The 16504-nt window shown below is 51.9% G+C and overlaps 2 protein-coding genes and 1 pseudogene across 2 annotated transcripts in view; 1 reads left to right on the top strand and 2 right to left on the bottom strand.

Moving 5' to 3' along the window:
* Positions 1 to 2495: 2495 nt before the first annotated feature.
* Positions 2496 to 2876, top strand: LOC144602694 (histone H2B 7-like). The gene has a single exon (XM_078415821.1). The coding sequence runs from the start codon at positions 2496 to 2498 to the stop codon at positions 2874 to 2876; it is 381 nt and encodes a 126-aa protein (XP_078271947.1).
* A 2169-nt stretch (positions 2877 to 5045) lies between these two features.
* Positions 5046 to 5381, bottom strand: LOC144602693 (histone H2B 5-like; annotated as a pseudogene).
* A 5190-nt stretch (positions 5382 to 10571) lies between these two features.
* The window catches only part of LOC144602853 (epithelial discoidin domain-containing receptor 1-like), a 42776-nt gene continuing 36843 nt past the window's right edge, over positions 10572 to 16504 (bottom strand). The window contains exons 9-10 of the mRNA XM_078415974.1: positions 12427 to 12555; positions 10572 to 10631 (exon numbers count right to left, since the gene is read on the bottom strand). Coding sequence (XP_078272100.1) covers positions 10572 to 10631; positions 12427 to 12555 — 189 coding nt within the window. The remainder of the gene's footprint in view (positions 10632 to 12426; positions 12556 to 16504) is intronic.

Below are 16504 nucleotides of genomic sequence, written 5' to 3'. Positions count from 1 at the left end.
GAACCTTTTTTAAACAAAGGCACAACATGCACAATGCGCCAATCTTCCGGCACCATCCCTGTTTCTAATGACGTTTGAAATATTTCCGTCATAGCCCCTGCTATTTCTGCACTAACTTCCCTCAATGTCCTAGGGAATATCCTATCAGGACCTGGAGACTTATCCACTTTTATATTCTTCAAAAGTGTCCGTACCTCCTCTTCTTTAATCCTCCTAATTTCCATCACTACTCTACTTGTTTCGCTTACCTCACATAATTCAATATCCTTCTCCTCGGTAAATACCGAAGAAAAGAAATTGTTTAATAATAATCCCCCATTTCTTCCGGCTCAGCACATAGCTGTCCACTCTGACTCTCCAATGGACCAATTTTATCCCTCACTATCCTTTTGCTATTGACATATCTGTAGAACCCCTTGGGGTTTACTTTTACATTACTTGCCAAAGCAGCCTCATATCTTTTTTTCGCTTTTCTAATTTCCTTTTTAAGATTCCTTTTACATTCTTTATATTCCTCAAGAACCTCATTTACTCCCTGCCGCTTATATTTATTGTATATCTCCCTCTTTTTCCGAATCAAGTGTCCAATTTCCCTGGAAAACCACGGCTTTCAAATTATTATTCTTTCCTTTCCACCGAACAGGGACATAAAGACTCTGTACTCTCAAAATTTCACCTTTAAATATCCTCCATTTCTCTATTATATCCTTTTCATAAAACAACAATTTCCATTTCACTCCTTTTAAATCCTTTCTCATCTCCTCAAAATTAGCCTTTCTACAATCCAAAATCTCAACCCTTGGTCCAGATTTGACCTTCTCCATAATGATATTGAAACTAATGGCATTATGATCACTAGACCCAAAGTGCTCCTCAACACATACCTCCGTCACCTGACCCATCTCATTTCCTAACAGGAGGTCCAACACTGCCCCTTCTCTGGTAGGCACCTCTACGTATTGCTGCAAAAAACTATCCTGCACACATTTTACAAACTCCAAACCATCCAGCCCTTTAACAGAATGTGATTCCCAGTCTATATACGGAAAATTGAAATCACCCACAATCACCACTCTGTGCTTACTACTAATATCTGCTATCTCCTTACATATTTGCTCTTCCAATTCTCGTTCCCTATTTGGCGGTCTATAATACACCCCTATAAGTGTTGCTAAACCTTTCTCATTTCTGAGTTCCACCCAAACAGCCTCCTTAATCGAGCCTTCTAGTCTGTCCTGCCAAAGCACTGCTGTGATATCCTCCCTGACAAGCAATGCAACACCCCCACCTCTTGCCCCTCCGATTCTATCACATCTGAAACAATGAAATCCTGGAATATTTAATTGCCAATCGCAACCCTCCTGCAACCATGTTTCACTGATCGCCACAACATCATACTTCCAGATGTCAATCCAGGCTCTAAGCTCATCCACCTTTCTTACAATGCTCCTAGCATTAAAATATACACATTTAAGGGACCCATCATTTCTTATTCTCAGTTTATTTCTTTTCCCTTCTTTCTCTCCTACATATTGGGTCTGAGTGTTTCCCTTTTCTGCCTCCTGCCTCACACACTGCCTATTAGCTATCTGTGTTTGAGTCCCTCCCCCCAACCGTACTAGTTTAAAGTCTCCGCAGTTATTTTAGCAAATCTCCCCGCCAGGATATTGGTTCCCCTCGGGTTCAGATGCAACCCGTCCTTTTTGAACAGGTCAGGCAGCATCTCTGGGGAGACGGAATGGGTGCCTCGACTCGAAACATCTCCTTATTCCTTTTCCCCAGAGATGCTGTCTGGACCCGCAGAGTTACTCCGGCTTTTTTGTGTCCGCCGTGAAGACGAGGGGTTTGCAGACGAGGTGATTAGTCCTCCAGGCTTCTCTGGGTGGGTCGTGGTCAGAGTGAAGGGGGACCTGTAGCTCTTGGTCTCCACTCTCCTCGCCTGGGTCTCCGCGTTCGAAATGTAACCATTGAGACGCGGGAAATGGGCAGGCCGGACGTCAGCGGGCCTGGTGATTGGCTGATTCCAGGGGTGGGGACACACACCACGTGCGGAAGACGAGGGGCAGCGAGCCAATGGGAAGCGGGCGGCGGCTGATTCCTCATTTGCATGAGCGGGGTTATATTAGTGGGTCCGTGATTGGCTGAATCCCAGGGAGACACCACATGGGGGCGTTGGGGGGCCAGCGAGCCAATGGGAAGTGGGCGGCGGCTGATTCCTCATTTGCATGAGCGGGGGTATATCAGTGGGTTCGTGATTGGCTGATTCCAGGTGGAGACACACCACGTGGGGTCGACGGGGCAGCGAGCCAATGGGAAGTGGGCGGCGGCTGATTCTACATTTGCATGAGCGGGCGGTATCAGGGGGGCCGTGATTGGTTGTTTTCAAGGGGCGCCACGAACCAATGGGAAGCGGGCGGCGGCTGATTCCTCATTTGCATGAGCGGGGTTATATCAGGCTGTGAGCGGCGGCGGGGCGGCCGCAGTCGGGGTGAAAGATGCCCGAGAGCGTCAGCAAGGTGGTCGCCAAGAAAGGCGCCAAGAAGGCGGCGTCCATGTCGCATCTGAAGGGCAACAAGAGGCGGCGCCGCCGGGTCCGCAGGGAGAGCTACGGCATCTACGTGTACAAGGTGCTGAAGCAGGTGCACCCGGACACGGGCATCTCGTCCAAGGCCATGAGCATCATGAACTCCTTCGTCAACGACGTCTTCGACCGGATCGCCTGCGAGGCGCTGCGCCTGGTGCACTACAGCGGGCGGCACACCATGTCGTCGCGGGAGATCCAGACGGCCGTGCGGCTGCTGGTGCCCGGGGAGCTGGCCAAGCACGCCGTGTCAGAGGGCACCAAGGCCGTCACCAAGTACACCAGCTCCAAGTGACACCCTGCGCCCACACCCACCCAACAAAGGCTCTTTTCAGGGCCACTTACAACAGTGTCGGCTCGGAGCTTCGCCATTTCACAGGCTGCATAAACAACACCTCAAACAGCGACTAATATTTCACCCGGGCACTTCCAACCAACAGTGTCGGCTTGGAGCTTCGCTTCTCACAGGCTGCATATACAACATTTCATATTTAAGGCACTTCCCACGTCGTCACCTTGGAGCTACGCCTCTCACAGGCTGCAACAGCGCCTAATATTTCACCAGGTCACTTCCAACCAACATCGTCACCTTGGAGCTTCGCCTGTCACAGGCTGCATAAACAACACCTCATATTTAAGGCACTTCCACGTTGTCGGCTTGGAGCCTCGCCTTTCACGGACTGGGTAAACACCACCTCATTAAACATCGCCTGATATTTCGCTTGTCCACTTCCAACATTGTCGGCTTGGAGCCTCGCCTTTCACAGGCTGCATGAACAACACCTCAAACAGCGGCTAATATTTCACTCGGGCACTTCCGCGTTGTCGGCTTGGAGCTTCACCTTTCACGGACTGGATAAACACCACCTCATAAACAGCGCCTGGTATTTCACTAGGGCACTTCCAATATTGTCACATTGGAACTTCGCCTTTAACAGGCTGCACAAAACAGCGCCTCATATTTCACTCGGGCACTTCCAACATTGTCACCTTCGAGCTTCGCTTCTCACAGGCTGCATGCATAACACCTTAAACAGCGACTAATATTTCACTCGGGCACTTCCACGTTGTCGGCTTGGAGCTTCGCCTTCCACAGGCTGCACAAATAGCGCCGAATATTTCACTCGGGCACTTTCCACATCGTCACCTTGGAGCTTCGCCTTTAACAGGCTGCATGAACAGCGCCTCAAACAGCGCTGAATATTTCACCAGGTCACTTCCAACCAACATCGTCACCTTGGAGCTTCGCCTGTCACATGCTGCATAAACACCACCTCATATTTAGGGCACTTCCAACATTGTCGGTTTGGAGCTTCGCCTTTCACTGGCTGCATAAACAGCGACTAATATACAGCGCCTAATATTTCACTCGGGCACTTCCACATTGTCGGCTTGGAGCTTCGCCTTTCACAGGTTGCACAAATAGCGCCGAATATTTAATTAGGGCACTTCCCACATTGTCACCTTGGAGCTTCGCCTCTCATCACAGGCTGCACAAACAACACCTCAAACAGCGACTAATATTTCACCAGGGGACTTCCCACATTGTCACCTCGGAGCATCGCCTTTCATCACAGGCTGCACAAACAGTGCCTCATATACAGCGCCTTAATATTGAGGGCACTTCCAACGTTGTCGGCTTGAAGCTTCGCCTTTCACGGACTGCACAAACAGCGCTTGGCATTTCGCTTGGCCACTTCCACTTTGGTTGGAGCTTCGCCTGCAGGGGCTTCAAAGCTCCTCGGCCGCAGTAAAATCGACGGGAAGGGAGAGAGAGGGAGAAGCGAGTTGGGTGTAAAATGGTCAACAGCTTCCAGTAATAAACCAGCGCAACAAAAAATAACTGCAGACGCTGGTTTAAATGGGAGTGCTAGAGTAACTCAGCGGGTCAGGCAGCATCTCGGGGGAGAAGGAACGGGCAACGTTTCGGGTCGAGGACCAGTCTTCAGACCGATTTCGTCACCCGTTCCTTCTCTCCAGAGATGCTGCCTGACCCGCTGAGTTACTCCAGCATTTTGTGTCTCCCTTCGACGTTCAGCCAGGACCCGCTGTGTTACCCCAGCATTTTGGCTAGCTCCTTTGAAGTGAAATAAATAAATACCAGGCGCTGTTTGTGCAGCCTGTGAATGGCCATGCCCCAAGCCGACAATGTTGGAGGTGCCCTAATGAAATATTAGTCGCTGTTTGAGATGTTGTTGGTGCAGCCTGCGAAACGCGACGCTGCAAGCCGGCAATGTTGCAGGTGGCCCTGAAAAGAGCCTTATGTTGGGCGGGTAGACACAAAATGCCGGAGCAACTAAGCAGGTCAGGCAGGAATGGGTGAGGAAATCGGACTGAAGAAGGGTCTCGACCCGAAACGTCGCCCGTCCCAGTTACTCCAGCATTTTGCGTCTCCCTTCGATGTTCAGCCAGGATCCGCCGTTTCCTTCCCTACTCTTTGTTGGGTGGGTGTGGGCCCAGGGTGTCATTTGGAGCTGGTGTACATGGTTGGCGGCCTTGGTGCCCTCGGACACGGCGTGCTTGGCCAGCTCCCCGGGCACCAGCAGCCGCACGGCCGTCTGGATCTCCCGCTGTAGTGCACCAGGCGCAAAGCCTCGCAGGCGATCCGATCGAAGACGTCGTTGACGAAAGAGTTCATGATGCCCATGGTTTTCGACGAGATGCCCGTGTCCGGGTGCAACTGCTTCAGCACCTTGAACACATAGCTCTCCCAGCGGAACCGGCGCCGCCTCTTGTCGCCCTTCCGATGCGACATGGACGCCGCCTTCTTGGCGACCACCTTGCTGACGCTCTCGGGCATCCTTCACCCCGACTGCGGCAGTCGCGCCGCCGCTCACCCCCTGATATAGCCCCTCTCATGCAAATCAAGAATCAGCCGCCGCCCGCTTCCCATTGGTTTGCGCACCCATTGAAATCAGCCAATCACGGTCCCCCTGATATCCCTCGATCATGCAAATGATAATCAGCCGCCGCCCACTTCCCATTGGCTCGCTGCCCCGTCCACCCCACGTGATGTCTCCCTTGGATTTAGCCAATCACGGTGCCCTGATATACCCGCTCATGCAAATGAGGAATCAGCCCCGCCTGCTTCTCATTGGTTCGCGGCCCCAAGCGGTGCACCTTGAAATCAGCGAATCACTGTCCCGCTGATATCCCGCTCATTCAAATGAGAAATCAGCAGCCGCCCGCTTCCCATTGGCTCGCGGCCCCAAGTGGTGCTCCTCGAAATTAGTCAATCACGGTCCCCCTGATATACCCCCGCTCATGCAAATGAGGAATCAGCCGCCGCCCGCTTCCATTGGCTCGCTGCCCCGTCGACCCCACGTGGTGTGTCCACAGCCCTGGAATCAGCCAATCACGGACCCACTGATATACGCCCGCTCATGCAAATGAGGAATCAGCCGCCGCCCGCTTCCCATTGGCTCGCTTCGGCCCGTCGGACCCACGTGGTGTTCCCCTGGAATCAGCCAATCACGAGGCCCGCTGACTTCCGGCCTGCCCATTTCCCGCGTCTCAATGGTTACACGAAGAGCGCGGAGACCCAGGCGAGGCGAGCGGAAATCAAGAAGAGCTACAGGGTCCCCCATCCCTCCGACCCCTACTCACCCAGAGATGCGGGGATGATTAAACACGTCTGCAACCCCTCGTCTTCACGGCGGACACAAAAAGCCGGAGTAAGTCAGCGGGTCCAGACAGCATCTCTGGGTAAAAGGAATAAGGAGACATTTCGGATCCAGGCACCCATTCCTTCTCTCCTGAGATGCTGCCTGATCCGCTGAGTTACTCCAGCACTTTCTGACTTTTCGTCTATTAACCAACAACTGCAGCCGTCTGTTTGCACCATTTATACAACGATAATACCTTACTCGGTTATAGCGGACAATCAGCAATAACGGGCACTTTCCCCACCCCACTCTCGACGGTTATAAAGAGGGTTTACTCTAGTCGCCCCTCCGCGCCAAACGGTCATGTATTCGCAACCCAATTTACCGGTTACATTACCATCTGTTTATTACAATTATAAAAGATCATTGTGACATTTTTCGATCAAAGTATAGTTTAGTTTAGAGATAGTGGGAATACAAACTGCAGTTGCTGGATTAAATCGAAGGTAGACACAAAATGCTGGAGGAACTCAGCGGATCTCGACCCGAAACGTCACCCATTCCTTCTCTCCAGAGATGCTGCCTGACCCGATGAGTTACTCCAGCATTTTGTGTCTCCCTTTAGTTTAGAGATACATCGCGGAAACAGGCCATTCGGCCCACCGAGTCCGCACCGACCAACAATCCCCGCACATTGACACACTGGGGACAATTTACACTTCTACCAAGCCAATTAACATACAAACCCTGTACGTCTTTGGAGTGTGAGAGAGAACCGAAGATCTTGGAAAAAACCTACGTGGTCACAGGGAGAACTCCGTACAGACAGCAGTCGGGATCGAACCCGGGTCCCGGCGCTGTCAGCCAGCAACTCTATCGCTGCCCCGCGACAGAAGGGGGAGGAGTTGTGCAGTTTTATTGCCACAGGGAAGAAGGATCTCCTGTGGCGTTCTGTAACTGCATCTTTACAGTTTCACAAAAGTATTTCTGTTCCGTTGACGGGCGCACTTAACGCGTTGAAATGAACAGCTCTGATTTCACTTGCTGTTTTTGTAGGAAAATAACTGCGGATGCTGGTACAAATCGAAGGTATCACAAAATACTGGAGTAACTCAGCGGGTCAGACAGCATCTCTGGAGAGAAGGAATGGGTGATGTTTAGGGTCGAGACCCTTCTGCAGACCCTACATTTTATAATACTTGCTGCTTAATTCACTCTTCCCACATTTACATTCCCCCTGGTTTTATTTCCGCGCTCACTGGGGTTTTACGACACGGAATTTGGGGATTAAATGGGAGCCGTTCAGCGCCGACCTGTTGTCCACCGGGTTCAAGGTCATCAGGCCATAAGTGACAGGAATAGAATTAGGCCATTCGGCCCATCAAGTCTACTCCACCATCCAATCATGGCTGATCGATCTCTCCCTCCAAACCCCATTCTCCCCGATTCTCCTCATAACCCCTACCTTAAAAATATCCACTGACGTGGCCTCCACAGCCTTCTGTGCCAAGGAATTCCACAGATTCACCATCCTCTGACTAAAGAAATTCCTCCTCATCTACTTCGTACAATAACCTCCTCCTGCACATATTTTCTATGTTTCTATACACAACAGGAATGTTTCGTTTAGTTGTTAGTTTAGTTTAGGGGAATGCGATTTTGGGAGAGTGCAGTTGGCTCCAGGGTGGAAATGATGGGCCAAATGGCCTCCCACAAGAGCATCAGGTGGTGTGTCTTTGTGATGGTACCATTCCCCGCCAGGTAGCCTTTTTTTCACCCAGAGAGTTGTAAATCTGTGGAATTCTCTGCCACAAAAGGTAGCGGAGGTCAATTCAATGGATGTTTTAAAGACAGAGTTGGATATAGCACTTCGGGCTAAAGGAATCAACCGATATGGGGAACAGGGTACTGATTTTAGATGATCAGCCATGATCATATTGAATGACCGTGTTGGATCGAAGGGCCTACTACTGCACCTATATTCGATGTTTCTATGTTTCCAATTGTTGAATGCTGACCAAGATGCCCCCATCTAAGTTAGTCCCATATGCCGCGTGTGGCCCATCCCACAGCCATGCACCTGCCCCCATCTAAGTTAGTCCCATGTGCCGCTTGTGGCCCATCCCACAGCCAGGCACCTGTCCAAATGTTTTATTAAATGCTCTTAAAAGCTTCAAATACCCGCCCCAATGTACCTGAGAAAGAGGCGAGGGGGGAGGGGGGGGGGGTGTGGACACGACTGAAACAAGACATGTTACCCGCATTCTACAGAGAGGCAGGCAGAGCCTGATCCCGACGGGTTCCCACCCGCAACCGGGAATTTGTTTTGGACACATTATGTGAGGACAAAGGACCTGGTCTCAGATAGGGTGGTCTGCAGCACAGGAGTTCCACAGGAAACAGTGCTACCTCCATTCTTGTTAATCCTGTACACTGCGGACTTCAGGCACAGCTCTGCAAACTCCTATCTACAGAAGTTCTCTGACGACTCTGCCATCGTAGGCCTCATCACGGGCGACGAGGACAGGGCGTACACAGAACGTATCAAGGAGTTTGTGCACAGGTGCCAGCAGAACTGCCTCCGGATCAACGCTGGGAAAACCAGGGAGATGGTGGTAGATTTCCGCAGGCACAGCCAGGTCCCCCCGACACCGGTGAACATCCAGGGAATGGACATTGAGAGGGTGGATTCTTATAAGTACCTGAGTGTTTACCTCAATAATAAATTGGACTAGACCGAAAACACCGATGCGTTATACAGAAAGGGCCAGAGCAGACTTTATCTGCTAAGGAGACTCAGGTCCTTTGGAGTACTGGGGGCACTCCTAAGGACCTTCTACAACACGGTGGTTGCATTGGCCATTTTCTATGGAGTGGTCTGCTGGAGCAGCAGCATCTCAGCGGCGGAAGGCAAGTGACTCGACAAGCTGGTCAGGAAGGCCAGCTCTGTCCTGGGTTGCCCCCTCGACTCAGTGCAGGTGGTGGGAGAGAGGAGGATGATAGCAAAGTTAACATCACTGCTGGGCAAGGACTCCCACCCCATGCAGGACACTGTCACTGCACTGAGTAGCTCCTTCGGTGACAGACTCCTTCACCCCAAGTGCGTGAAGGAGAGATATAGGACATCCTTCCTTCCCGCTGCTGTGAGACTGCACAACCAGCACTGCTCCCAGCAGACGAGTCAACAGGAACAGTTAAGAATACACATAAACTGATGACAATTTATCATTGTCTTTACTTTTATTTATAACTAGACCAAGTGGACCCATTGGGCCCATTCCGCGTAGATGGGGGAATGGGAAGGGGAGAGGGTGTCACTGAGTGAACCCTGGACCCAATGCCTCTCCTGTATTGTATCACCCTCAACACCCTCCTTCCCCACTCAATCCCCCTTATCCCCCCGCCTCCCCACTGACCTACTCCATCCCCCCTACCCACCCCCACTTGCACCTAACCTGCCCCACCTCCACTTGTCCCTCCCCCACTATCCCCTCCCCTACCCCCATTCACCCTAGCCCTGCCTCCACCCCAATTTCCCCCTCCCCACCCCTATTCCCCCCTCCCCTCGCCCCCACCTCCCACCCCCCACCCCGTCTCTCCCTGCCCACACCCTACTCTCCGCCCACCCCCAATCTTCCCTCCTCCCCACCCCCACTCTTCCCCACCCCCACTCTTCCCTTGTCCCTGCCCTCCTCGCCACCCCCACTATCCCCCACCCCATTCTCTCCTCCCCCTCCCCTCCCCCACTCTCTCCTCCCCACCCCTTCCTACCCCAACACTCTCACTCTCTCCTCCCCCACCCCCACTCTCCCCCCACCTCCACTCTCTCCTCCCCCTCCCTCCACTCTCTCCTCCCCAACCCCTCCTCCCCCAACACCCCCCACTCTCTCATCCCCACCCCACTTTTTCCCCTCACTTCCCCCACCCCCACTCTCTCCTCCCTCACCCCCTCCCCCATATTCTCCACCCCCTCTCCCCTGCCCCGCACTGTCCCCCTTCCCCCCAACCCCACTCTCTCCTCCCCCCACTCTCCCCTCTTCCCCTCTTCCCCACCCCCACTCTCCCCTGCCCCTTACTGCCCCCCTCCCCCCCACCCCCCCCCACCCCCACTCTCTTACCCCGACCCCCACCATCCTCCCCCACACTCCCCGACCCCCTTCCACCCATCTCCACTCTCCCCTCAACCCCCACTCTCTCCTTCTCCCCCCACCCCCACTCCCCTCCTACACCCACCATCGCCTCCACCCCCTCGACCCCCCCCCCTCCTTGCGAGGGGGGAGCGGAAAGGGGAGAGAAAGGCACTGAGCACGGCACTGCCGTCAGTCGGGTGGGTGCCCCCCGCCCACTTTTCTCGTAACGGGAGAGGCGACGACGCCTCCCGGCGGTCAGCGCTGCCCGATGTCAGTAATGTCAGAGCGCGAGGCATGCCGGGACGGACGGCGGTACTGCGGGCGGGGGGGAGGGCGGTGAGCGCATTAGTTAAAGGTCGGGGGGGGGGGGGCGGAGCACATTAGTTAAAGGTCCGGGGGGGCGACGCATTAGCTAAAGTTCCGGGGGGGGGGGCGCATTAGTTTAAGGTCCGGGGGGGGTGGGGGAGCGCATTAGGTATCGGTCCGGGGGGGGGGGGGGGGGGGGGGGGCGAGAGCGAGCTTATCTCTTGTAGACGTGCGGGTGCAATTGTGACGTCTCAGGCTGAAGACCGGCGGGGGGGGGGGGGGGGGGGGGAGGAGCGCGAGCTCATCTCTCACATGCGCACGGGTGCCATTGTGACGTCCCACGCTGAAGACCGGCGGGGGGGGTTGCTGGGGGGGGGGGAGCGCATTAGTTAAAGGTCCGGGGTGGGGGGGGGGCGAGCTCATCTCTCACAGGCGCACGGGTGCCATTGTGACGTCACACGCTGAAGACCTTCGAGAAATGGGTTAGAAATGAAATGTTTAAACTTTAAAATCTCTCTAGCTTTACAAATATAGCTTCAATTTGAAGGAGAGTTGTTAGACATTATGCCCAGGATAATGTTTCAAGTAGCGCGTTTCGTTCAAATTGGTGTTATATTTTAAAAGTTCTTAACATATTAAACTTTTTAAAAAAACACTTAAATCCCTTTTCCACTCGCCGCTCCCAAGATGGCCACCGGGGGCAGGACCCGCCCGAGTGACGGGAGTGGCGGCCAATGAGGAGGGGGGGGGGGTAGGAGAGTAGAAGAGGAAGGACAGACACCTTATTCTGGTAGAAACATAAAATTCTTAGCGGATTAGACCTGGTGAATGCAGGAAGGTGTTCCCGATTTTGGGAGAGTCCAGAACCAGGGGTCACAGTTGACGAATGAGGGGTCGGCCAATTCGGACTGAGATAAAGGAGTACCTTTTCACCAGGAGAGTTGAGAATCTGCAGAATTCTCTGCCGCAGAAGGCAGTGGATGCCGATTCACTGGGTGTATTTAAGAGAGACTTAGATGTAGCTCTTCGGGTTAATGGAATCAAAGGATATGGGGAGAAAGCAGGAACAGGGTACTGATTTTGGATGATCATCCATTATCAAATTAAAATGGCGGTGCTGGCTCGAAGGGCAGAATGGCCTAGTCCTACACCTATTTTCTGTGTTTCTATGTTTTTACGTTTCTCTGGTGACATTTGGAGAGTGAATCCATTTCTCTGGGATGGAACAAGATATTCATGAACTGGGCCAATGGGCGGATTAAAGGCTGATTTATTTAACTGGGAAAAAGGTGATGCAAGTTGCCAAGAGAGGCCAGGGCAGATTACACACGTTAAAAATTTACGCCCTGTGTTATTTTTAGCAGACGAGAGAGATATTGGAATGTAGATGCACAGCTCGATGAAAATTGCAAATGGGATGGGCAGGGTGGTGACGAAGGCGTTTGGCACATTTGCTTGGGACCATGAGGGTATGATATACAGGATTTGATACAACTGTACAAGCCACTAGTAAGATCCACACCTCCAAATTCAGGGACAGTTTCTTCCCATCTGTTATCAGGCAACTAAATTATCCTAACAGAGAGCAGTGCTGAATTACAATCCACCAATTTGGTGACCCTCGGACTATGATAGATCGGACTTTACTAGCGTTACCTTGCACTGAACGTTCTTCCCATCTCATGTATCTATACAGTGGAAATGGCTTGATTTTCTGAAAACTGGATGCACCCAACAAAAGCTTTTCCCTGTTGCCCGGGACACGTGACAATAAACTAAACTGGACTGACTGCATTTACAGTACCTTCCCGCTCAGCTCCATCCAGGGATCCCAGCCGTTTTTCCAAATGAGACAGAGGTTAACGGTCACTTCATCCACTGCATTCTGTATTCCTGGTGACACCCGGTGCACAGTCGTGTGAAACGCGTTGAACTGAACGGATCGTCAGCTCTGATTCCACTTGCCGTTTATTTCTCTCTTCCCACAGTTACATTCCCCCTGGTTTTATTTCCGCGCTCACTGGGGTTTTTACGACGCGGAATTTGGGGATTAAATGGGAGCCGTTCAGCGCCGACCTGTTGTCCACCGGGTTTCTGCCCCACAGCCCCTGAGCCCCGCTCCTGACGCCGATCCCGGAACCCGTCCCTTTTACACACCCGGAGCGGAACCGGAGCAGATTCTCAGCCAGTGGGCTTCATCCCAAGGCCAGAAGAAAGGATAAAGTTTCTCCGTGAATTTATTCCCAGTGAAGTTGTGGAGATGGGACTTGGAGTCCGCGTCGTAAAATGATACTGTCCCGGACTCGTAACTGAGATAAACTCCCACCCTCCCAGGGATGGGACGGGCGGGGAGACGGGATGGAGGGGAGGTGAGTGCATCAAACCCGTCACCACCCGCCCCCCGCCTGAACCTCCAGACTCCAGTCTCCGGGGTCAGTGTGACCGGTCCCTTCCTCCCCACAGACTATGCGGCGACTCCCAGTCTCCACCACAGACTCCCCGCCACCTCCATCTCATATAGAGAACCTGCAGCTCTTGGAATTCCTTCTCCAGAACGAAGAAGGGTCCCGACAACGAAAAGTGGTTTGTCCATTTCCCCCCACAGATGCTGCCTGGCCCGCTGAGTTCCTCCAGCACTTTTCTTTCTCAAGTTATTTCGACAGATTTCTTGTATCTATCATTTCCAATATTCACTTTGCCTTCTCTCACTTCAGGGAATTTCCGATTTCATTCCGCCCTCCGATCTCCAACTGCCCCCCCTCCCCCTCCCAAACACGCCTTTACGCCGCTGTGGAAGGGGTGAGGGGGAGGAGGAGCAAGTGGAGGAGGGGTGATTCGGAGGTATCCTCTTTCTTCAGGAAACGGGGCTTCAACTCCACTCCACGTTGTTGTCCAGCCTCACTTACCCCCTCTGGCAGCTTGTTCCAGACACCCACGACCTTCGGTGTGAAAATGTTGTTCCTCTGGTTCCTGATTAAATCTTGCACCTCTCACCACAAACCTGTGTCCTCTCGTTCTCGATTCCACTGCTCCGGGTAACAGACTGTGCATTCACCCTGTCTATTCACCTCTTGGTCTTATGCACTTCAGCCTCCTGCGCTCCAATTAATATATCCTTCCCTGCCCAACCTCTCCCTTTCGCTCTGACCCTCAAATCCTGGCACCATCTTCGTGAATCCACTCTGCAGTTGTTTCCAGCATTTTAGCCTGCCTTACACTGTCCCAAGCGCTACTCTCCGCTTCCGTCTATGTTCAGAACAGTTTAATGTGTAACTGACCCCTCCCTGTGGTAGAGAGCGGGGGAACCCTCCATAGTTTCCGCGGGTGGATTTGTCTCCTTCCTTTAAAATGGTCGTAACGATGGTGACCCTCGGGTGCTCTGGCCGGCGCTCCTCTTCCCAGAGGAAGGCAGACATTGATGGTGAAACTCACCAGCGCCTTCAGTGCACCTGCACAACCTTTGGCCGTCTGAGGAGAAGACTGTTTGAAGATCAGGACACAATTCGCAAGTCCTCAATCATTTTGTCACACACCTTCTGTCTTTTCATCTCTGGCCTTTGTCCAACCGTCCGACTATCAACTCCCTCTCCCCCCTCAACTGTGTCAACCTATTGCCAGCCAGGCTTTGTCCTGCCCCCTTCCTCCCATCGTTATTCCATCTCCCACCCCCTACAATGAGTCTGAAGAAGGGACCCGACCGAAACAGCAGCTGTCCATGTTCTCCAGATGTGCTGCTTGACCCACAGACTTACTCCAGCACTTTGTACTTTTTTTTGGTAAACCTACATTTGCAGTTCCTTGTTTCTGCATCTTCACGTTGAACATTTGCGTCAGATTTACATTCATTCCTCTAGACGGCGGCGTGCGCAGTGGACATGCGTTTTGAACCAGGAAATGGCAGAGTTAAAAAATGGCTTCGAAAGAACAGGTCGAGAGTTGGTCCGAGGAGGTAGTTTGTCCCATCTGCCTGGATTTCTTCACCGATCCGGTGTCACTGGAGTGTGGGCACAACTTCTGCCGCTCCTGTATCACACAGAGTTGGGACAGGGAGGAGAGAAACTGCTGCCCGGAATGTAGAGAGGTGTTTACAGACCGCACCCTCGGGGTGAGTCGGGCCTTGGCGAGACTGGCTGAGAAAGCTCGAACACTGAGCCTGAATCGGACAGAGAAGGAAAGTAAACTTCACTGCGAGGAACATCAGGAAGAACTGAAGCTGTTTTGTGAAACTGACAAGAAGCTGATCTGTGTGGTTTGTGCAGGTGGGCGGGAACACAGAGAGCACCGCTTCATTCTGATAGATGAAGCTGTTGAAAACTACAAGGTAAAAGCAAACCGATTTTGATCGCATCATTGTTTAATTCCGTTTTTATTGTCTAACACTTTTATTCTCCGATTTTCAAACACAATCGCAGGGTCAGGTTAAAGCTTCCATCCAGTCTCTCACAAAAGATAAATCAGGGATCCAGCAAATGGAGCAGCAACAGAAAGAGAAGATTTCTGGAGTTCTGGTGAGGCTTTTAAGTTTCGATTTCCTGATCTTGTGCAGGTTTGATCCCTGTGACGCGTGTAATAACAGGGCAGCGCAGTGACACAAGTAGTGCTGCTGTCTCCTAGTTCTGGTGAGCGGGTTCGATCCTGACCTCGGGTGCTGCATAGAAAATAGGTGCAAGAGTAGGCCGTTCGGCCCTTCGAGCCTGCACCGTCATTCAATATGATAATGGCCTACCCTTTATTCTTAAACTATAACCCCTGGTTCTGGACTCCCACAACATCGGGAACATTTTTCCTGCATGTAGCCTCTCCAATCCCTAAAGAATTTTACATGTTTCCATAAGATCCTATCTCATCTTTCTAAATTCCAGTGAATACGAGCCCAGTCGACCCTTTCAGAATCAGTCTGAACAGGGTCTCGACCAAAAACGTCACCCATTCCTTCTCTCCTAGATGCTGCCTGACCTGCTGAGTTACTCCAGCATTTGTGATACATTCTTTCATTATATGTCAGTCCCGCCATCCCGGCAATTAACCTGATGAACCTACACTGCACTCCCACAATAGCAAGAATGTCTTTCCTTAAATTAGGAGATCAAAACAGCACACAATTTTCCAGGTGTGGTCTCAACAGGACCCTGCACAACTGCAGTCGGACCTCCTTGCTCCTAAACTCCAATCCTCTCACAATGAAGGCCAAGATGCCATTAGTTTTCTTCACTGCCTGCTGTACGTGCATGCTAACTTTCATTGACTGGTGTACAAGGACACCCAGGTATCATTGCACCTCCCCTTTTCCTAATCTGACACCATTCAGATAATAATCTGTCTTCTTGTTCTTGCCACTAAAGTGGAGAACGTCACATTTAGTCCCATTTTACTGCATCTGCCATGCATCTGCCCCCTCACCCAACCTGCCCAACTCACCCTGCAGCCTCACAGCATCCTCCTCGCAGCTCACACTGCCGCCCAGCTTTGTGGCATCCGCAAACTTGGAGATGTTACATTTAATTCCCTCGTCTAAATCGTTAATATATATTGTAAATAACTGCGGTCCCAGCAATGAGCCTTGCGGCACCCTACTAGGGGGTGGTGGATGGATAAATGGGAATTAATGGGCACTTGAAAAGGAATAGGCAGCTGGGAATTGCATTAGGGGTAGAGGATTGATGGGTTATCAGATCACCCTCACGAGATTTCAGAAGCATTTAGACAAACTATTGAATTGCCAAAGCAAGTAAAAAAAATGCACAGGACAAATGTCACTGTCAACCTCTGAGGGAAACACAATCAGTGACATTACATATTGATTTTCACCTTTCATTTGACAGGAACAGTCACACAACCTTCAGTCCAAGATCGCATCCCAGTTTGCTGAACTGCACCAGATT

Source organism: Rhinoraja longicauda, chromosome 19 (genome assembly GCF_053455715.1).
Source record: "Rhinoraja longicauda isolate Sanriku21f chromosome 19, sRhiLon1.1, whole genome shotgun sequence".
Lineage (NCBI taxonomy): Eukaryota > Metazoa > Chordata > Chondrichthyes > Rajiformes > Arhynchobatidae > Rhinoraja > Rhinoraja longicauda.
This window is presented reverse-complemented; position numbering and strand designations above follow the sequence as displayed.

Excerpts from the sequence above, each read along its gene's own strand:
- LOC144602694 (XM_078415821.1), top strand. The coding sequence starts at position 2,496 with ATGCCCGAGAGCGTCAGCAAGGTGGTCGCCAAGAAAGGCGCCAAGAAG.